General features: G+C 42.4%; 1 protein-coding gene and 1 pseudogene across 2 annotated transcripts; one reads left to right on the forward strand and one right to left on the reverse strand.

The window, feature by feature from the left end:
* Window positions 1-5382: 5382 nt before the first annotated feature.
* LOC123450183 overlaps window positions 5383-23320 on the reverse strand; it is a 32313-nt pseudogene continuing 14375 nt past the window's right edge.
* Window positions 10166-12470, forward strand: LOC123447249. 2 transcript variants are annotated; one of them, XM_045123837.1, is made up of 5 exons: window positions 10166-10355; window positions 10448-10491; window positions 10573-10634; window positions 11802-12131; window positions 12403-12470. In XM_045123837.1, the coding sequence occupies exons 1-4, from the start codon at window positions 10339-10341 to the stop codon at window positions 12120-12122; spliced, it is 444 nt and encodes a 147-aa protein (XP_044979772.1). In that variant the 5' UTR covers window positions 10166-10338; the 3' UTR covers window positions 12123-12131; window positions 12403-12470. The 2 variants fall into 2 exon arrangements, with proteins under 2 accessions (XP_044979772.1, XP_044979771.1); XM_045123836.1 differs by having other exon boundaries at window positions 10168-10355; window positions 11802-12470.

The following is a 23320-nucleotide window of genomic DNA, read 5'->3' on the forward strand; positions in this document are numbered from 1 at the left end:
GACGATGGCAATGATTTCCCCCTCCGGGAGGGAAGTTTCCCCGGCAGGATCGTGTGCTGGAGCTCTAGATTGGTTCTGCTCAAGTTCCGCCTCGTGGCGGCGACGAATCCACGAAAAAGCTCCTCCCTGATTTTTTCCTGAACGAAACCCTCCATATAGCAAAAGAGGGGAGCAAGTGGGCCAGTGGGCTGCCCACAAGCCCTCATGGCGCGGCCTGGGGGGTGGCCGCGCCGTGCAGGCTTGTGGGCACCCCTTGGTGTCCCTCTGGCACTTCTTCGGCCCATTATTTTTGATAAATCGGAAAAAAATCCTCGTTGATTTTTACGGCGTTTGGAGTTGCGCAGAATAGGTATCTCAACTTTGCTCCACTTTCAGGCCAGAATTCCAGTTGCCGATATTCTCCCTCTTCATGTAAACCTTGCAAAAATAAGAGAGAAAAGGCATAAGAATAGTGCCGTGAAGTGAAATAACAGCCAAAGAAGCGATAAATATCAACATGAAAACATGATGCAAAATGGACGTATCAGACGCCGGTCCCGTGGAGCGACGTCCACCTCCCGAACAACTGGCATCTCTCCGCCGACCGGGTCCCGATCCCGCCGGTGCCGACGAGCGGCCGTGCGCACCGCGACGATATCGAGCGCCACCGCCGCCTCCTCCCCGACGACCTCTATTACGACCATCAACACTTGATGCTCTTTTCGGAGTTCTGACTCTGCGACTTTCAGCATCGCGAATAATCGCCGGGTGACTTGTTCATCCCTTGCATGTTATAGTTCAACACAAAGCTCTTATAGCTAGGTGGCAGTGATTGAAGAATTCTGTCAGTGATAGCCTCTTGCGGGAGTTCAATCCCCAGCTCAGCTAGACGGTTTGAGTACCCAGACATTTTGAGCACATGTTCACTGACAAACAAATTCTCCTCCATCTTGCAAGCATATAATTTATCGGAGGTCTCATACCTCTCGATCCGGGCGTTCTTCTGAAAGATAAACTTCAACTCCTGGAACATCTCAAATGCTCCATGATGCTCAAAGCAACGTTGAAGTCCCGGCTCTAAGCCATACAAGACTGCACATTGAACTACTGAGTAGTCCTCCTTACGTGTTAACCAGGCATTCTTAACATCTTGGTCAGCCGTAGCGGGTGGTTCATCTCCTAGCGCAGCATTAAGGACATAATTCTTCTTCCCAGCTTGCACGAGCAACTTAAGATTACGAGCCCAGTCTACAAAGTTGCTTCCATCATCTTTCAACTTAGCTTTCTCTAGGAATGTATTAAAATTCAGGGGGACTGTTGCGTGAGCCATTGATCTACAACACAAATATTGTAAAGTGGACTTAAACTATGTTTAAGATAATTAGAGTTTAACTAATAAAATTACTGATAAACTCCCACACAAAAAGTACATCTCTCTAGTCATTTGAGTGGTACATGATCCAAATTCACTAACTCAAGTCCGATCATCACGTGAGTTGAGAATAGTTTTAGTGGTAAGCATCTCTATGCTAATCATATCAACTATACGATTCATGCTCGACCTTTCGTTCTCATGTGTTCCGAGGCCATGTATGCACATGCTAGGCTCGTCAAGTTTAACCCGAGTGTTCCGCATGTGCAACTGTTTTGCACCCGTTGTATGTGAACGTTGAGTCTATCACACCCGATCATCACGTGGTGTCTCGAAACGACGAACTGTCGCAACGGTGCATAGTCGGGGAGAACACAATTTCATCTTGAATATTTAGTGAGAGATCACCTTATAATGCTACCGTCGTTCTAAGCAAAGTAAGGTGCATAAAAGGATTAACATCACATGCAATTCATAAGTGACATGATATGGCCATCATCTTGTGCTTCTTGATCTCCATCACCAAAGCACCGGCATGATCTTCTTGTCAGCGGTGCCACACCATGATCTCCATCAACGTGTCGCCATCGAGGTTGTCGTGCTATCTATGCTATTACTACTAAAGCTACAACCTAGCAATATAGTAAATGCATCTGCAAACACAAACGTTAGTTTAAAGACAACCCTATGGCTCCTGCCGATTGCCGTATCATCGACGTGCAAGTCGATATTAATTATTACAACATGATCATATCATACATCCAATATATCACATCACGTCATTGGCCATATCATATCACAAGCATACCCTGCAAAAACAAGTTAGACGTCCTCTAATTTGTTGTTGCATGTTTTATGTGGCTGCTATGGGTATCTAGTATCATCGCATCTTACTTACGCAAAAACCACAATGGAGATGTGCAAAATGCTATTTAACCTCTCTCTAAGGACCGCCTCAGTCAAAACCAATTCAACTAAAGTTGAAGAAATCGACACCCGCCACTCATCTTTATGCAACGAGGTTACATATGTTAGTCGATGAAACCAGTCTCTCGTAAGCGTACGAGTAATATCGGTCCGGGCAGCTTCAATCCAACAATACCGCTGAATCGAGAAAAGACTAAGGAGGGCAGCAAATCGAACATCAACGTCCACACAACCTTTTGTGTTCTACTTGAGATAACATCTACGCATGAACCTAGCTCATGATGCCACTGTTGGGGAACGTTGCATGGGAAACAAAAAATTTCCTACGCACACGAAGACCTATCATGATGATGTCCATCTACGAGAGGAGATTAGATCTACATACCCTTCTAGATTGCTAAGCGGGAAGCGTTAAGAAACGCGGTTGATGTAGTGGTACAACTTCTTGAGTCAAATCACCGTCGTCCCACGATCCGTCCCACGAACGGTTCCGATCTAGCGCCAAACGGACGGCACCTCTGCGTTCAGCACACGTACAACTCGATGACGATCTCGGCCTTCTTGATCCGGCAATCAAGACGGAGAAGTAGATGAGTTCTCCGGCAGCGTGACGGAGCTTCGGTGGTGGTGATGATCTACTCCTGCAAGGCTCCGCCCGAGCTCCGCAGAAATCCGATCTAGAGGTAAAACTATGTGGAATAGGCTAGAGTTGCACGTGGCAAAGTTGTGTCTCAAAAAGCCCTAAACCACCAATATATATAGGAGGAGGGGAGGGCTAGCCTTGGGGCACAAGGACCCCAAGGGTGCGCCTGCCGAAGGGGTGGTGGAGGACTCCTCCTCCAATTCGGTTTGGGAAGGAGGAGTCCTCCTCTTCCTTCCCACCTCCCTCCTTTCCTTTTTTTTCTTCTTTCCTTTGGTATTTGTGCTTGTGGCGCCATAGCCCTCTTGGGATGACTCCACCAGCCCACTAAGGACTTGGTGCGCCACCCTAAGGCCATGGGCTCACTCCCGGATGGGTGGGCCCGTCCCGGTAAACACCCGGAACTCATTCTTCACTCCCGGTACACTGCCGGTAATACCTGAAACTTTCTGGTGACCAAATGAAACCATCCTATATATCAATCTTCATTTCCGGACCATTCGAAAACCCTCGTGACGTCCGTGATCTCATCCGGGACTCCTAAAAACATTTGGTAACCACACGTATAACTCAACTATACTAAAACATCATCGAACCTTAAGTGTGCAGACCCTGCGGGTTCGAGAACTATGTAGACATGACCCGAGACACTCCTCGGTAAATATCCAATAGCGGGTCCTGGATGCCCATATTGGATCCTACATATTCTCCGAAGGTCTTATCGGTTGAACCTCAGTGCCAAGGATTCATATAATCCCGTATGTCATTCCCTTTTTCCTTCGGTATGTTACTTACCCGAGATTCGATCGTCGGTATCCGCATACCTATTTCAATCTCGCTACCGACAAGTCTCTTTGCTTGTTCTGTAATATAAGATCCCGTGACTTACACTTAGTCATATTGCTTGCAAGGCTTGTGTGTGACGTTGTATTACCGAGTGGGCCCCGAGATACCTCTCCGTCACACGGAGTGACAAATCCCAGTCTTGATCCATACTAACTCAATGGACACCTTAGGAGATACCTGTAGAGCACCTTTATAGTCACCCAGTTACGTTGTGACGTTTGATACACACAAGGTATTCCTCCGGTGCGAGTGAGTTATATGATCTCATGGTCACAGGAATAAATACTTGACAAGCAGAAAACAATAGCAACAAAATGACACGATCAACATGCTACGTTCATAGTTTGGGTCTAATCCATCACATGATTCTCCTAATGATGTGATCTAGTTATCAAGTGACAACACTTGCATATAGTCAGAAAACCTTGACTATCATTGATCAACTGGCTAGCCAACTAGAGGCTTGCTAGGGACATTGTTTTGTCTATGTATCCACACATGTATCTATGTTCTCATTCAATGCAATTATAGCATGGATAATAAACGATTATCTTGTAAGAGAAAATATAATAATAACTATTTTATCATTGCCTCTAGGGCATATTTCCAACACCGCCTTCCCCGTCTCCGTCACCACCTCCACCTCCTCGCATGACAATGGAGGAGGAGGCCCGGCTCATGCAGCGTGTCATGGAGGACTCCATGATCACACATGATGAACGCCAATGGCCGGGCCTAGAGGACGCGATGGCCCTCTATGCGGTCGGCGACGTCGCCATCCCCGAGCTGATGGAGGCGGAGGACGTGATGGAGGACGCCTCGGTGGCCGCGTTCCACCCGGATCTGGTGGGCCAGCAGTGGAGCTGGTCGTGCACGGCTCCGGAGATGGCGCACGCAGTGGGGGCGTGAACTGGTGCCCCACGCCGCCGCGGTCACCGGAACGGGATGCCTCGCCACGGGAGGAGGTGGTGCAGGCACCTGCCAGCTTCCAGCCCGCCCCCGCGCACCACGGACCGCTGGCCCACCTCTGGACGCCGTCGGCTTACGTCGACCTCGTCAGTGACGACGACGACACCGGCGGCCACTGAAGACGGCGACATCCACGACATCGACGGGCGTTTTTTTAATGTTAATTATGTCAACGATGGTGAAACTGGGCCATTTTGTGGCCGTGACCCTTAATTTTATGTTTTAAGTTTTTTAACTGCGTCTATTTAAGTTTTTCTATTTTTTTAATCACATCCAACACGAACATGATTTGGGATGCGGCCGCGCGGTGGGCGCACACACGATCCAACGGACAGAAGCGGACATGGGCGAACCAATTGCCGCCCCAAACAGACAAAATCCGGCCAAACCGGACGTCTGTTTTGCCCGGATTCTGTCCGTTTAGGTAGGGCGATGGGGTCGTGTCCGAGCCTGTCTTGGGATGCGCTGGTCGTGCGCCCAGCGAGCGGCCGCATCCGTTTGCCCTATCCTATCCGCCAGGGCCTAAAATGCCCATATTTTCATATCAAAACAAGTTTGCACATCAACCCAATCGAAATTGTCTCTAAATAAAATAGTTTTACAACCAAATTGAAATTGTCTTGAATGAACATAAAATGAACCAATACATCTATTGGTTGCCAATATGATCCCACATGTGCTCAACCAAGTCATTTTGAAGATCCAAATGAGTGTGACAATCACGCAGCTCATGATGGAACTGGACAAAGTGTTGAAACGTGGCCGGTTCTTGGTGCAGGGGCTCAACATTCTCACCTTGATAATCAAATCCTTGGTCGAAGATACTGTCGCCACGCTCGTCCTCGACGGTCATGTTGTGCATGATCACACAAATAGTCATCACCTCCCAAAGCTTCCTTTCATCCCATGACAGTGCAGGGTTTCGAACGATACCCCATCGGGATTGAAGCACATCAAAAGCACGTTCCACATCCTTTCTAGCACTCTCTTGCATTTGGGCAAATCTCTTTCTCTTCTCATCTTGGGGGTTTGAGATTGTCTTCACAAAAGTTGACCACTGAGGATATACACCATCAGCTAGATAGTATCCTTTGTTGTACTGCTGGACGTTGATCTCAAAGTTGACAGGTGGGGAGTGGCCTTCTGCAAGCCTTGCGAAGACCGGAGAACGCTGCAACATGTTAATATCATTGTGAGAACCTGCCATGCCGAAGAAAGAATGACATATCCAAAGATCCTGTGAAGCCACCGCTTCTAATATGACATTGCATGCTTTGACATGCCCCTTGTATTGGCCCTGTCAAGCAAATGGATAGTTCTTCCACTCCCAGTGCATACAATCTATGCTGCCAAGCATGCCTGGAAAGCCTCTAGCTGCGTTGGTCGCCAACAATCTCTGTGTATCAGCGGCAGTTGGCTGCCTCAAGTACTAAGGGCCAAACACCTCGATCACAGCCTATGAGAACTTATACATTGACACCAGACATGTTGTCTCACTCGTACGCACGTACTCATCCACCAGATCGCGTGGAATTCCATATGCAAGCATGCGGATAGCCGCGGTGCATTTCTGGTAAGAGGAGAATCCTAGCTTGCCAAGGGCATCCGTCTTGCACTCGAAGTATGGGTCATGAGCAACCACTCCCTCTCGGATACGATTGAACACGTGCCTTGCCATACGAAAACGGCGACGGAATTTATCCGGCTTGAAGAGCGGGATGTTCGCAAAGTAATCGACATAGAGCGGGTAAAGTGTCGAACACCTTGCGGTCGTGGTGGCAAAAAGGCCGCGATGATCACCTCGATGCAGGGATGGTTGGCGGCCGGCTACTGGCCGCTCTGGAGCACTCGTCGGAAGCTACCGTGGTCGCCGTGGTACGTCGCGTGCGGTCGTATCCACTCTGCCGCCGGCTACGACGTCGATGGCCAAACCTCCTCCGATCGACGCCTAAACTACGGCGAAAGCGCGGACGTGGTGACGGCCATATTGAGACGTGGTTTGCTATGGATGACCGGGGGCTGAGGTGGCCGGAGAATAGCGGCGGCGTCGTCGACGGGGCGGGGCGAGGCGGGCGAGGGGGTGGATGTGTTGGAATCGAATGGGAATAATTGTGTCCCCGACATGCGGGCCACGGACGGACAAGGGCGTGCGGCGAGCGCGTCCACACGATGTTCGTTTTCTCCAAACTCGATGCAAGTTTGGACCGGGGATGGGTTGAAAACGAACAAAATCTAGACATTTGTATGTTTGGCTCCGCGCGTTGGGCCGCGGTATTGATCGGCATAAGATGGGGTCGCGAGTTGGAAAGTCAACCTTCACAAAGAGTGCCCTAGGTAATAGAAAGATTCCGGGGGAAAGTCAACCTTCACAAAGAGTGCCCTAGGTAATAGAAAGATTCCGGGGGAAAGTCAACCTTCACAAAGAGTGCCCTAGGTAATAGAAAGATTCTGGGGGAAACTCAACCTTCACAAAGAGTGCCCTAGGTAATTGATCTGAGATAGGGTTGGATTAGTTATGTGAGAGGGGCTAGCTGGGAAGAAAGATTCCGGGGAACTCAACCTTCACAAAGAATGCCCTAGGTAATTGATATTGTTTATTATTTACTGTTATGAGTTTTAGTATCTGAATTCCAGAGTTGGTGTATTCTACCTGAAAGCCAAGTTTCAAACAATAATAAGATTGCAACACAATTATATTATGTAGAGGTTTTCTTTGGTGTAATATGGAGGATGGAACTGTCATATATCGTTGAACCTTGCATTTTATTTTACGCCAATTTTGCTTATATCCTTGTGCTGCATTGTCTTGAGAGTTGCCTTGCTTAAACCAATTAACTTCTCTTGCAGCAATTATCTATCTCAAAATTATCACTGAACTACTACTTTTTTGAGCCCTTATCCCAGATTTGTACTTATTGTGCTAATGTTATCATAAAGCTGCACAATTTACCAGCTGGACAACTATGAAAAAGATGTCGTATACATGTGATGTGACTCTGCTGACCTCGGAGTGGTTGATCTGTTGGCCTATCATTGCAGCTCATACTAAAAAAAGTGTAGTTTCCTGATATTATGTGTGAGAATGTGTAGTTTGTGAATATTTTTCAGAAAGCGTATTTCTTTTCTCTTGCTTGATGCTATATATATATATATATCAATTTAACATGTTCTCTAATATTTTTATCACTAAATTCTGTTCTTATTAATTGAAAGAATCTCAAACCCAAGATGCTACTTAGATTCAGAAAATCTCCATCCACTTCACATTGGTTTGTTGTTTGAATAGCTGATTCTTGCTCTAGTGTTTAGCCTGTCATATAATGCAATGAGATACAAACCCCTCTTATTTCCAACACTTGGGAAAGGTGATGGCAGAGATAACGAAACGAGCAAATAATTGATGGGAGTAAAGCGGTTGTAATAGTCGTTTTAATGAAATGTTCTATGTCAAAAGTATTAGTAACAACCAGCCTGTTATTAGTTATCCATATACTCATCCACGTCAGCTCCCCTGTCTGGCTACTTCTTTCCTTCTATCTTCAATCACCGAACAGACAAACAAACTGGTAGAACACCATTTGTGCTTTATCTTCTAAGACCTTGATATTATTACACTGCGAAGGAGATTGCTATACGAGTTCATGATAGATACAATTATTGATGATTTCTGCATTGAATTCACTCACTACAACTAGTGTGTTTTTGACCATGTAACACCATCGCTCGATGAGCTCATGGACAGGATCAAGGATGAGACCAGATGTTGGGCAAGAGCCGGGGCCAAAGGGCTCAGGTTAGTCTTGCCCACATCATGGGATGTTCACCAATCCTCATGTAACACTGCTGTACTAGCCTCTTAGGAGGATGTATCCCCCCCCCCTCCCTTTCTTTTCAATACAATGAAACCCAAAGGTTTTTTGCGTTTTCTCGAAAAAGTTCCATTTCCAGTACCATATGCATTTTTGTCATGGAATTGCAAATCTTACAATGAATACTAAATACATGCATAAATAGTGAAAACATTGGTGACAGAAACACTCCATATTAATATTATCTGACATGAGTATAGTGTTAAATGCCAATTTTGTTTGTTCTTGGCTTCACTTATCTCTATTTTCTGGTTTTGTCACTAGCTTGTACTATTTTTACCTTTTTAGCAGTAAAATTGCCCATAACATCAATTGTTTGGTTAATGCTGTTGCATGGTGCATTGATACAGAAACATGTTTGTTTATTTTCTGGACACATGGCAGATAAATTACTCCCTCCATCCATATATATAAAGGGCCTAATGCGTTTTTTGAGATTAGTTTTGACTATGGATAAGATTAATATTACATGAGATGTATAATGTGAAAATTATATCATTGGAAGCTCCTTTCATGTATGAATTTGACGGTATCCTTTGTGTAACTTGCATGTCATATATTATTGCTCCAACATGTGGTCAAAGTGAGCCTTGAAAATAGCATTAGGCCCTATATGCATGGATAGAGGGAGTAGCAAAAATGAGAACCTCCATATTTTTATGGTGGCAGCTGTTTGGCATGATTCCCAGCTCAAAAAATTCTAGGTGCTGGAGCTGGGGGGTATATTAAGGGCGTTGACATGAGCCTTTTGTATTCTTGTTAGACTGGGAATTTATGCTTAATGTAGTTTATTTAGCCTACAAACTCCAGGTCCTCCAGGAAACAGGGAGTTGGAGGACAATTCAATGTAGTTCAACAAACACTAGGTGTATGCAATTCATGACTAACCTCTTTAAGTTTTTCTGAACTTCATTTGGATCATATAACCTGAAAAAGCCTGAAGAAATTGACACCTTTCTCTTTGGGAAACCAAACCAAAACAATGAAAATGATTTGAAACTGTTGGAATTTGAATAACTATGACGTGTAGTTAAATATACAGAGGTGTGATGCAATTCTTGACTCGTACCTTAGAAGTGTCTGGATCATAATGTGTAGTTAAGTGCACATAACTTGTGGAAGCTAACAGATTTTGCTTTAAGATAGACAAGATACATTAATCTAGATGAATCTGAATATGTATGTTATGTAGTTTATATAACCTAGTGAATTGAATCCGGTAACTCTTTTGCACACTGTTCTATTGCCTTCCAACTTATATTGCATAATTGCACCTCCAAACAATTCTTGCCATCATGTTGCTGCCTACAATTGGTTATATAATTGGTAGTACCTCTGTCCCCAAATAGATGGCATATACATTCAGTCAAGAAGGCAATGCTTTCTAAGTTTGACCAAGTGTGTGTGTGTGTATAATTACACACACACACACACACACACACATATATACACCATTAGATATATTTTCATAATCTATTTATTTAATACTATAGTTGTTGATATTTTCTTCTATATATTTGGTCAAACTCAGAAATAATTGACTTTTTGACTGGATTTATACGCCATGTATATGGGGACAGAGGGGGTACATTGTATATGTAGTAGATCTATGTTAGTGATACCCCATATAAGCCTTATAAAACAGCTTGTATGTCATGTAGGTACCCCATGCGGAGGTCTTTCAGCATGTTTCATCTGTCCTCGAGGACTATGGATTTTGCCCTACTGGAGATCCCATGCATGCTATAAACCTGTACTGCTCTTTGTATTGCTTCACACAATAATTTTCTATGTGAATAAATGGTTATGTTGCTGATACTTTATTTTGTCTTCCACTTCTTGAAGCCGGCCTTATGACTGCAGAAAGTCAAACAGACAGTCAGGCAAAGGTATGTCGGGCTCAAGTGATTCTTCTTACATTTAATAAACTGAGTCTTAATCTCTCCCCCTCTTTTTAAAATGGATAATAGGGCTTACAGATGCAAACATGGCAGTTATGGAATCAGCCAATCTGGATGCTGCAGAGCAAAAGGTAAAGATAATCAAATCTTAGGTTGATCTAGTTTTGGATAGACCGATGGTGTTTGGTAACGAGTAATGATATTGTGGCAGCAAAAAGAAAGAAAGCTATAAGAATATGTGCCCTTTACTTGTTCTTTTTTATTTTATTTCACATCAACTACTTTTAAGAATATGTAAAGATATTTTTTCCCAAGTTGACAAATCCCATGAACGCATTCAGATACATAATAGAATCTTTGTTTTAAGGCACGTTTCCTTGACTTCTGACTGTACTTGTCTTGCCCGAATCTCGAGTCCAGGCCACAACTGTTGGAATGGACAGCCTCTCCCTTATGGCACGGCAGCACACCACACAATACCTTAATACAGATTTTTGTACAGCAGTACCGAGCAGCTTTGCCTACACCTTGTGGCAGCACAAATGGGTTACTAACTAGAGCACAAAGTGATGGGTTTGATGCTGCAAAGCTGGGCTGCTTTGTAGTAGCGATTTCAGCCATATCTATGGAGTACAAGTATTCGAGTGCTTCTAGTGCTTATTAAGTGACCTAAAAGAACATCAAAATTCTAGCCTGAATACCTAGTGTGTGTTCACACACACATGTATAGAAACTAAATTCTAGCTTTGAGTTGCCTCCAAATACATATCACTTATTGCAATGCCACGGCATTCCAAGTATGGTTCATCTCTGCCATCCTAATGTGTTCCTCATCAGTTTTTTTTACCAAAGATAAGGGGTAAATGCAATAAAAGTATGCTTAATTAACTTAACAACATAGCTGTACCGTGTAGGTTCCAAGTAACGTCAACATTGGGATTTCATTAAGGGGGCTTGCACATTATTGTTATTTCCAGCACCTTAGTGTTTTTGAATGATCCGTTGCATCTGAAATTTGTTTGGTGCCTGTGAGAAAGATTCTGATAGAATAAGATGCAGAGGCAATGACAAAAGTATGTTTCACTTGCAATGTTTGTGCCATGCATTTTACTGGGTCAACAGCCTTTTATGTTGCTTAAGCATGCTACTTAATTACTGCACTGCAGTTACATCATTCATATCTAATGAAACACCAATGTTGTGTATTGATCAACATAATACATCTTAAGCGAGAGGTGCTGGCTGGGAGCATGGATGTTTCTATTTTTTTTATGTACCTCTAATGAAATATTTGACAGGCTGTGAGGAAGAAAGTAGGCAGAGGATGGGATCCCACATATACAAAGAGAAGTTTTTTCCCATTTTGGAAATCAGTGTTAAAAGCTCGGTTTCCTTTGAAGGTGTATCCAGTCTATGCAAGCTCAGATCGTATGTCTGGGCTAAATGGACAAGTCCGTGTCTCTCCCAGTAACTCAACGGGCAATGGGTCTACTCCTACTCCAAATCATGCACTTGGTCCACTGCAGAGAATCTCGCCACTTACAAGCAATAATCAATCCAGAAGGTGCTTTGTCACTGCTGCTAGTGGTGCATTCAGGCTCTTGAAGGTGTTAAAGTAGAGTAGAAAGGTACGTCAGGAGTTTGTCTCCCTCTCCAAATTTTCTGAGCATGCACCACATAAACACATGGGAAGATGGGAAGAAAGGATTTTTCATGATGCACTTTTAACTAGTAAGATTATTCGTTGATAGTCCATTAAGGAATTGGTTATTTGCTTGATAGGGTTAGGTATCTATTATGCCCACCCCACCCACCAGCTGTTGTAAGCTTGGGTATGTTTGCTTGCTTAGCAATGAGCAACCTTGCTGTTATTTATTTCCCCAACTGGTCCATGTGCAGATAATTCAGATGATAGTGACATCTAAATCCTTGTGGAGAAGCAATAGAGATCCACATGATTTCTTCTATTTTTTTTTTGTTTTCTTAGAGAATTCTCAGCCCTGAGAAATATACAACACATTTGATCCAGTTAATGTAGTGGGTAGTTATTCAATGCTCAACATGGTGCTGCTCTATTGATGCTCACTGACATGGAGTTTTTACGATATTTTTTTTGTCATGGAATTATAGTCTTGAAGTTCTTCAATCTCCTGCACGCATAAAGATGCCTCTGTCTTCAATTATTCATCTAACAACCACTACTTGCATGCACATCCTTGGTGAAGACCTTGGTTGGTAGGTGGGGTTCATTATGTTGCATCATACTGTAGTAATTACTCCCTCCGTTCCTAAATATAAGTCTTTTTAGAGGTTTCACTAGTAGACTACATTCAGATGTATATAGACATATTTTAGAATATAGATTCACTCATTTTGCTCCGTATGTAGTCTTCTAGTGAAATCTCTAAAAAGACTTATATTTAGAAACGGAGGGAGTAGTTGATATTTGGATGTGGAGATGCAATCCTACCTTAAGCTTATTTCTACTTCCAGTTGACCTCCAAAGGAGGATTGAGTGGGAAAAATGACTGGCCTGTGTTGCCAAACATTGTGTCAATGTGCCTAAATCTGCGTTGGCATGGGAGAATTTCATTTCCTTTTTGTCCACGTCACTTTCATTTTTCTACTAAAGTGATTCTGATTTTGTCAATTTCCTTCCGTTCTGGTGAACTCTGCAGGAGGCTCAACTTCTTCGTGATAATTGGGCCTATACTCTGCACGGCGTCATTCAGACTGATGCCTGACTTGGTAGCTGCTGTGACTTTTGGTGCTGTAAGTGTCAAATGTGTGTGATTCTGATCTTCTCTCGTCATGGAATAAGACTGGATGGAGATGGTTGGTAGCATCGAGGTTTAGGTTTTGAGTCATCAACTACTTTGAATGACTTTTAACGTTAACGTTGTATGCACTCAGGGAGAGCGACCAGCGGCAGCTGTGGGGCATTGGGGTGACAAAGCCGGGCTCTATCGTTCCCAACTATGTTTCTCCTTGAGCACGACGCGGCTGGGGGCATCCATGTTTGTGCCTTATCGGAGCTCCATGCCCACACGTGGCGACACAAGATTCACCATGAGGAGAGGAAATGGAGGCCCATGGCCCAAGCACCCAGCGCCTGCTCTAGAGCGAGTTCCCCTGCACCTCGCTGCCCGCTCGAGTTTGCGCACGACAGTAGTGGGCGGTACGAGAGAGAGCGACAGGTGCAGTGGTGGCTATGCCGCGTGAAGCTGCTACCACGATCTGTTGCTGTTGTTGCGAGCTCCAACACGGCATGCTGTTGCGGGTGAGCGTGGCGACGAGGCACGACCGACGGTGACCGGTGGGTAGTGCCAGGGCGTCCATGGCCGGCATCTGGCGCCATGGCAGCTGCGTCGGTTTCCTGTTCGAGAAGAGAAAGGGAAGGCGAGAGGAGTAGGAAGAGAAAAAAAAAACAAGGAATGGAAGGAAGAAGGCAGAGGGGTAGGCAGCGGACACAGTCGGGCAACTGGACATGGAAAACGTTTGATTTGTGTCATGGCTCATGACTCGGGAAGGGGTACGTGACCCATCCGAGATTCACTGAGCCTCGATTTATCTTAACAGAGAGAATTTCGCTATCTAAGTTTATAATGACGAGATTTCGATGGCGAAGATCACAATCATTCATTAACTTTGTCCAACCAAGTCCATGAATTTTAGACCTGAGAGCATCATCGGTGGTGTTAACCTCATATGACAGGTCTTCTTTGGTGATTAGTACTGACTTTTTATCTTTCCTTCTTCGAACGCTTCTTGCTTCCATTGATTGATTGCAGAAACAACTTGCTGCCTGCAATAGCACGGTACATACTCCAGAAAAAATGCCAGACATGCCCTCTAACATTGTGGCTCTACCTGGGCATTTTCCGGGCCGGGCCAAAAAAAGCCTGATGCTAAAAACCCAGGCCCGAGCCTGTCCGACCCGATTGTCGGACCTGAATTTTGGACCCAAGCTCGCCCCGAGACAGAAAAAGCCTGACCGGGCCGACCCGACTGCGGCTTAATTTTATTTTTTGATAGGCCCGAGCCCAGTCTGATGGGACAAATAAACCCGACCCGGCCCGGGATTTTCATTGTGGCAGAAGAAGGGTTATTGTAGCACTATATAGTAAAGGTATAACAAGGTGCATATCACATACAATGGCTGATTCGAATCCAGGGCAATTAATGTTCTTACATACATTGCAAGACATGTTTCTCCTGCACTATATAGTAAAGGTATAACAAGGTGCATATTACATATGATATGTATGAAATTATGAACACAATTTAAGTAATAGAAAAATATTCAGTTTAAGAGTGTCTTTTCAATAATAGTCATTTACATACAAAATCCTAAAAAGACATATTTTATCTTTATCATTACCTAATAATAAAGCAGGTACTGCTTCTGCCGTGCGTTATTAAAATTGCCCTTGAAGTTGGCATAAATTACCGACCAATGCCACCAGTAAGTCAAAAAAGGATTCAGTTTTCGGATTTAAAAAATCTTCGCTCCGCTTTATGTCCTCAAAAGACTGATATATTTAAAGACAACGTGAGACTAGCATGATGGCCAAAGCCTCAACCCTCCACCCCAGAGAGCAGGGTTCAATCCCTGGTTCTCACCCCTTTTCTCTTCCTTTTTTCCTCTCTTGCATGGGCCGGCCCATGTGTCTGTATTTTTTTTACTTCCTTATTCATGTTTTGGTTTTTCACAGGTCAGAGCACCCTGTTTAATATTTTTTTTTTACTTTTTTATTCCTGTTTTGGTTTTTTCTTCTCTAAATTAATTTCAGATTTCGAAAGGACAAAAAAAAAGTTGCCGGTTAAAAAAAGTAGAAAAATGATAAACTGTTTGTGTATTTCAAAAATATTCGAAAAGTAATAAAATGTTCATGAGTTCAAAAAGTGCTCACATATTATAAAACAAATCACGATTTCAAATAAGTTGTCATGAAATAAAAAATGTTCATGATATTTTAAAATGATCCGTTATTCGAAGAATATTCAGGAATTTTAAAAACAGGTCTATCAACTTTTAGAAAATGTTCGCAAAAATTAAAACACATATTTAAATAATGAACAAAACTAACTGTCGCCTACATAAAGTTTTATAAGGAAATCTGTAGAGGTCGTTTTATGATTTTATTTAGTCCCTCGGGTCGGGTACAAAAAGGTGTCCGTGTTTTACAGTTTGCTCAGCCATAATTTTTTTTTACTTCCTTATTCATGTTTTGGTTTTTCACAGGTCAGAGCACCCTGTTTAATATATATTTTTTACTTTTTTATTCCTGTTTTGGTTTTTTCTTCTCTAAATTAATTTCAGATTTCGAAGGACAAAAAAAAAGTTGCCGGTTTAAAAAAGTAGAAAAATGATAAACTGTTTGTGTATTTCAAAAATATTCGAAAAGTAATAAAATGTTCATGAGTTCAAAAAGTGCTCACATATTATAAAACAAATCACGATTTCAAATAAGTTGTCATGAAATAAAAAATGTTCATGATATTTTAAAATGATCCGTTATTCAAAGAATATTCAGGAATTTGAAAAACAGGTCTATCAACTTTTAGAAAATGTTCGCAAAAATTAAAACACATATTTAAATAATGAACAAAACTAACTGTCGCCTACATAAAGTTTTATAAGGAAATCTGTAGAGGTCGTTTTATGATTTTATTTAATCCCTCGGGTCGGGTACAAAAAGGTGTCCGTGTTTTACAGTTTGCTCAGCCATAATTTTTTTTACTTCCTTATTCATGTTTTGGTTTTTCACAGGTCAGAGCACCCTGTTTAATATATATTTTTTACTTTTTTATTCCTGTTTTGGTTTTTTCTTCTCTAAATTAATTTCAGATTTCGAAGGACAAAAAAAAAGTTGCCGGTTTAAAAAAGTAGAAAAATGATAAACTGTTTGTGTATTTCAAAAATATTCGAAAAGTAATAAAATGTTCATGAGTTCAAAAAGTGCTCACATATTATAAAACAAATCACGATTTCAAATAAGTTGTCATGAAATAAAAAATGTTCATGATATTTTAAAATGATCCGTTATTCAAAGAATATTCAGGAATTTGAAAAACAGGTCTATCAACTTTTAGAAAATGTTAGCAAAAATTAAAACACATATGTAAATAATGAACAAAACTAACTGTCGCCTACATAAAGTTTTATAAGGAAATCTGTAGAGGTCGTTTTATGATTTTATTTAGTCCCTCGGGTCGGGTACAAAAAGGTGTCCGTGTTTTACAGTTTGCTCAGCCATAATTTTTTTGTTGTGACACCTTAACAAATCAAGTCGCGATGAGCATTGTATTTTTAGTTTTTGAAATTACATTTTAAAAGTGCCTTATCTCATCATGCCATCACTCAGATATACTTTGTGAAATAACATTTCAAAAATCCTTGTGTCATATCTGCATAGGATTTATACTTCTTTATATCTATCACACCTGCATAACCTGATAGTTTTTCTTCCGTTGCAACCCACGGACATTTTTACTAGTATTAATAAAGCACCTATTGCTTCGGTGGTACGTCATTAAAATTGCCTCTAAAATTGTCTAATATTACCCACCAATGCCATCTATAAATTATAAAAAACGTTTTGCAGGGAATCCTCGCATGGGCCGGCCAAAACATAGGGACCAGCTATACTACGCTCTGCTCGCTGGAAAATAAACAGTACGCCCACTTGGGCCAGCCCATGGGCGGGGTCTGTTTTTTTAGTTCTAGTTTTTTAATTCTTATTTATCTGTTCCTTTTTAATTTTTCTAATTCAAACAAATCAAAAAAAACTTTCACAATTCAAAAAATTATATTTACATAAATTTTTGATAAAACATAAAATGTTTGCGAATTCAAAAATTGTTCGGGATTTTTGTTAAAAAATTTGTATATTAAAAAAATCGTAATTTTGGAGAAAACATTCGTGAATCAAAAAAAGCCTATCATTTTGAGAATTTTTCTTTAATGCAATTAAAAAAATGTTTGATAATTCAAAAAATGAATTATTCGCCAATTCACAAGAAAATACTTGAAAACAGTTCATAATATAAAATATTGTTTGGAATATTAAAAAAATGTTTATAAATAGTAAAAAATGTTCTTGATTTTAAAAATGTTCCCAAATTCGTAAAAATGTTCACGAATTATTAAATGTATGCAATTAAATAGTAATGCTTCTGAGTCTTTCTGATTATATACCTGAGTGAATTTTAAAGAATTAATTGTCGGGGTTGATCGGAATATTATAGTATATTTCAAAAAATATTTTATGAAATTCAGAATAATTCTTTGGGTTACCAAGTTTTTTGACAACCATGATATTTTTAAAAAATTTGAACATTGTTTCAACTTGTGAATTGAGAATAAAATTAAAAAAGAAATATTTTCTTGCATTGATGAACAAATTTTTGAAATCATGCGATGTGATATGAACATAATGTAGTTTCAATGGCGGTTTTTTTTTTCCCGTTGCAACGCACGGACCCTTTTGCTAGTCAACAGTAACAATGGGAAAAACATGAAATACATTAAATCGTGTTAATTGTATAGAAATGTTGCTTAATTTATGACGATTCAGTTTTGGCAGCTGTTCAAATTGTTGCAATGAGACTGTTACCCAATCCAAAGATCTCCAGCTAGTAATAAAAGCAGCATTACGAAATATATTTTTCCTAAACAACTTAAATAAAGAGCGGAGGTATTAATCACATTCTATCCAGTCCGTCAGTTGTCCATTCAGAGGCTCGGACATTCTTTCTGCTCCCAACATCTTCCTCAACGGATGCTCATCCACGCCCCAACCGCTGGCCTCCACCTACCCCGTTGCTAGCCACACCGCTACTGGCTTCCCTCTAATGTTCCCACCCCCTCGGTGAAGTTTATTTTGCATCTTCGCCTGGGGTGTCATAGCTCTCTGCCGCTCGTAGCGTCTTGCCCTGCTCCGACGAGGTCATTGGTGTCCGATCCTCACGACGATACGTATAGAGGAAGACCAACAACTGGCGATATACAACTTCATCCTTGCACTGCGCCTATTTGGCTGAGATCACAACAAACTTTCAGGCAAGTCATAACATAATACTCTCTCCGTTCCAAAATTCTTATCTTAGATTTATCTAGATATGAATGTATCTAGTCACATTTTAGCATTTAAATACATTCATTTCTACACAAACCTAAGATAAATTTTTTGGGAAGGAGGAAGTAGCAGAGATCCATCCGTCGATTTAGAGCACTAACAAACAAAATCTTCGAGAGGGAGCAGATCGTAGGAAAGAAAAATTGATGTGGAAAGGGAGAGAGAACGAACCAACTCTAGAGCGAGTTAGAGGACCGAGAGAGAAGAAAGAGCAAAAGAGGGATAGATAGAGTTGTGCAGCAGGCGAGTCAGAGGATGGTTTTTGTAGAAAAGAGCTAGTTATACTGCGGGTTTAGTCACTAACTTGGGCCCACCACACCAAATGTTGAGCTTTGAGCTTTGCATGTAGAGGTTCAGTTGCGTATGTGTTCCAAAATGTTGTTTCCTATGATAGGCACAATCCTTCATGCAACAGAAGCACGGTTGTGCCTCTGTTGTTGTGAGCTAATGCAGTAAATCTAGGAGAGGCTCGTCCGTGCCATTGTGTTTCAAATTCCTCGTGGTGGCAAAAAAGCATTGGCATGCAGATTCGTTACAAGTAAATTTCTTAGAGTTGAAATGATTCAAATGCTTATTGCACACCAGGAACAACTGCTCGGGGCGAAACTTCAATACTAATAAAATAACTAAAACAATCAAAAGTGATTTCAAAGGAACGATGATCAAGTTGCTAAATTTTCAGGTCACTCCCGACGATATGTTCTTTGCGAACCTTTCTGAAGATACAAGTCACCATGTTTCAAATGTTTTTGCCGACATGTTCACTCGGAGAGGCACGGCAGTGAAGCCACGGTTCTGTATTACTCCCTCCATCCCAAATTTTTTGTCTTAAATTTATCTAAAAATGGATGTATCTTGATACTAAAAAGTGACTAGATACATTCATATCTAGACAAATTTAAGACAAGAATTTTGGGACAGAGGGAGTATTAAAGATGCACGGTCGTTCTTCTGTTTTCATAATTGCCATTGTACGATGGCAAAAACGTTCTACCTGGGCGTATGCGCGTTTATATGCAGGGGCGCATGTGATATCCCGAATTATACTACAATAATCATTGTATTTAAGCTACAGTGATCGTTAAGATTAAGCTAATGCTTTTGCTAATCTATTATGATCACAGTTGGAATCAAACTCTGATTCAAAATCTTTTTGCGATTGAAATTCATTTCAAAAGTGGATTTAAAAGTTTTGCAACCTCTAAATTAAAAATCATGCTTAGGTGGCGAATAAAATTTCTAGGTATTTGTAAAATTGAAACTAATATTTTTCCAATCATTTTAGTGCCTCAAAATAATTAAAACTGAGGCCAAAACAATTATTAAATGCCCCTTTTGATTTTGACAATTTTCAAAACATTTTGAAAAGACCTCAAACTTTTTGTAGCTGTGGCTAATATTATACTACTAATAATTGACCAGGTGGCATATTCTATAAAAACCATATTGGTTATGTTTTTAATTCAACATAATTTATAAAACTTCAACCGATTTAAAAAAACAAAAAAGGGGAAAACCCCCCTTTCCCCTGGGCCGTGGCCCATTTCCCTTCCCCAGGCCGACCCACTTCCCCCTCAGCTGGCCCATCTCCTTCCCCCTCTCCCGTGGAGTATATAAGAGCAGCCACCCCCCCTTGACCTAAAATTTTCCCCTCACTCCCTCACCCCTCACCGAGCCCCCTCCCTTGGCGGCTGGCTCCCCTCCTCCCTCCCTGTCGTCGCGACATCGTGGTCGCCCGCGGCAGAGCCGCCTCCTCACCACTCTGTCGCCGATCACCTCCGTCGGCCATCGGCCGGTGTCGCTCTACCACCACCTCGCCAGTGCGCCGCCTCCTCGCCTCCTCCCCAAGGGCTCCACCGAGCCTTGACGCCCCTCTCCCCTTCACCGACGGTGAGCCGCGAGCTCTTCTCCTCTCCTCCTCCTCCCCTCACTCCGACGGGCCACCACTCCCACTCCGGCGGATCCCCCCTTTGCTCCGACGGCCACGCTGCCGCTCCCCTCGTGCTGCCGCAGCAGCGCTGGCCGCGCCACTGCGTGCGCTCGCCTGCGCCCTCCCGCTGTTGCGCCGCTTGCCCAGCACCCCCCTCACTGCGTCCCTCCACCGTTGGTGGCCACCACCATCGGCAACCATGGCCGCCAGCGGCAACCGCGACCCTTGGCCTCGCATCCCCTCCGCTAGCCCCGGCTCCCCTCGGTTGGCTTTCGGCCCCGCTGGATTAGTGGGGGATTGACCACCCCACTAATCCCCCCGTGGGAGAATGACATGGGGGGCCCACGCCCCCTAAACATAACAAAAAGGAAACATAAAAAAGAATATATTAAATTAATAATTACTTAATTCATTAATTCACTTAATTTGAGTAATTAGCTAATATTAACAATGTGTTAAGATTAATGTGAGAATGACATATGGGTCCAACCCCAATCAACACTAATTAAATTTGTTTAATTCAACATGTTAATTAGTTTAGTTTAATTAGAGGATGACAGGTGGGTCCTCCCCCTAAATTAACAATTATTAATTAGACTATATTAAAATGTGAGTATGACACGTGGGACCCACTTGTCAAATTGATGAGTCAACACGACTGTTGACTGCTGATGTGAGCATGACATCATGCTGATGTCATATATATTTATTGAATTAAATTGAATCTATTTAATTCCTAAATAATTAATAAAACTTTAAAAATTAATATAAAATAATCCATAACTCGGATGAAAATAATTTATACATGAAGTTGACCAGAAAAATGAGACGAACCTGGATACGCTTTCCGGTCGTGTGTCCCGCGTCTCTGGCATAGCGAACGTGGAACTTTTCCATTTGTTTCACGTGTCCGGTAGTAGCGAGAGACTCGGGAAATATCGTCAGATATTTTCCCGATCCGTCTATGACGGATGATACTCCGTTAGCTCATGCCTAGCCCTCCATATTGCAATGTCATGCATAGTTTCAGTAGGTGCAGTTTCTCAAGCATACCCGAAGGAAATTCAAAGAAAATATTTTCACTAGGTGCAGCAGGTTGAGGAGCAACTATTTGTGCTTCCGTTCAAGGTGAAGATACCCCGAACAAGCCCCTCAAAGGATTAGTATCCATAGTGACAAGTGACAACAAATTTCAGCATACTATATGAATGTTTCCTTACCAAGTTCCACTTACCAAAGGCTCTTCACTCCCCGGCAACGGCGCCAGAAAAGAGTCTTGATGACCCACACGTATAGGGGATCAATCGTAGTCCTTTCGATAAGTAAGAGTGTCGAACCCAACGAGGAGCAGAAGGATCTGACAAGTGGTTTTCAGCAAGGTAAAATTTGCAGGCACTGAATTTGTCGGTAACAAGTGATTGTGTGGTGAGATGATTCGTAGCAAGAAACAACTAACAAAAGTAGCAACGGTGCAACAAAGTGGCCCAATCCCTTTTGTAGCAAGGGACAAGCCTGGACAAAGTCTTATAGGGGAAAAAATGCTCCCGATGACACGCGTGAATTTCTGTCATGCTAGTTTCATCATGTTCATATGATTCGCGTTCGTTACTTTGATAGTTTGATATGTGGGTGGACCAGGGCTTGGGTACTGCCCTTACTTGGACAAGCATCCCACTTATGATTAACCCCTCTCGCAAGCATCCGCAACTACGAAAGAAGAATTAAGACAAAGTCTAACCATAGCATTAAACTAGTGGATCCAAATCAGCCCCTTGCGAAGCAACGCATAAACTAGGGTTTAAGCTTCTGTCACTCTAGCAACCCATCATCTACTTACTACTTCCCAATGCCTTCCTCTAGGCCCAAATAATGGTGAAGTGTCATGTAGTCAACGTTCACATAACAACACTAGAGGAAAAACAACATACAACATTTCAAATTACCGAACGAATACCAAATTCACACGACTACTATTAGCATGACTTATCTCATGTCCTCACGAACAAAAGTAACTACTCACAAAGCATAATCATATTCATGATCAGATAGGTAATGAGTAGCATCAAGGATCTGAACATAAACTCTTCCACCAAATAATCCAACTAGCATCAACTACAAAGAGTAATCAACACTACTAGCAACCTTATAAGTACCAATCGGAGTCGCGAGACGGAGATTGGTTACAAGTGATGAACTAGGGTTTGGAGATGAGATGGTGCTGATGAAGATGTTGATGGTGACGAGTCCCCTCCGATGAGAGGAGTGTTGGTGATGACGATGGCGATGATTTCCCCCTCCGGGAGGGAAGTTTCCCCGGCAGGATCGTCTGCTGGAGCTCTAGATTGGTTCTGCTCAAGTTCCGCCTTGTGGCGGCGACGAATACACGAAAAAGCTCCTCCCTGATTTTTTCCTGGACGAAACCCTCCATATAGCAAAAGAGGGGAGCAAGTGGGCCAGTGGGCTGCCCACAAGCCCTCATGGCGCGGCCTGGGGGGTGGCCGCGCCGTGCAGGCTTGTGGGCACCCCTTGGTGCCCCTCTGGCACTTCTTCGGCCCATTATTTTTGATAAATCGGAAAAAAAATCCCTCGTTGATTTTTACGGCGTTTGGACTTGCGCAGAATAGGTATCTCAACTTTGCTCCACTTTCAGGCCAGAATTCCAGTTGCCGATATTCTCCCTCTTCATGTAAACCTTGCAAAAATAAGAGAGAAAAGGCATAAGAATAGTGCCGTGAAGTGAAATAAC

Source organism: Hordeum vulgare, chromosome 4H (genome assembly GCF_904849725.1).
Source record: "Hordeum vulgare subsp. vulgare chromosome 4H, MorexV3_pseudomolecules_assembly, whole genome shotgun sequence".
Taxonomy (NCBI): domain Eukaryota; kingdom Viridiplantae; phylum Streptophyta; class Magnoliopsida; order Poales; family Poaceae; genus Hordeum; species Hordeum vulgare.

Excerpts from the sequence above, each read along its gene's own strand:
- LOC123447249 (XM_045123837.1), top strand. Across the intron at positions 10,492-10,572 it reads AAACAGACAGTCAGGCAAAG|GGCTTACAGATGCAAACATG; the intron begins GTATGTCGGGCT and ends AATGGATAATAG. Across the intron at positions 10,635-11,801 it reads TGGATGCTGCAGAGCAAAAG|GCTGTGAGGAAGAAAGTAGG; the intron begins GTAAAGATAATC and ends AATATTTGACAG.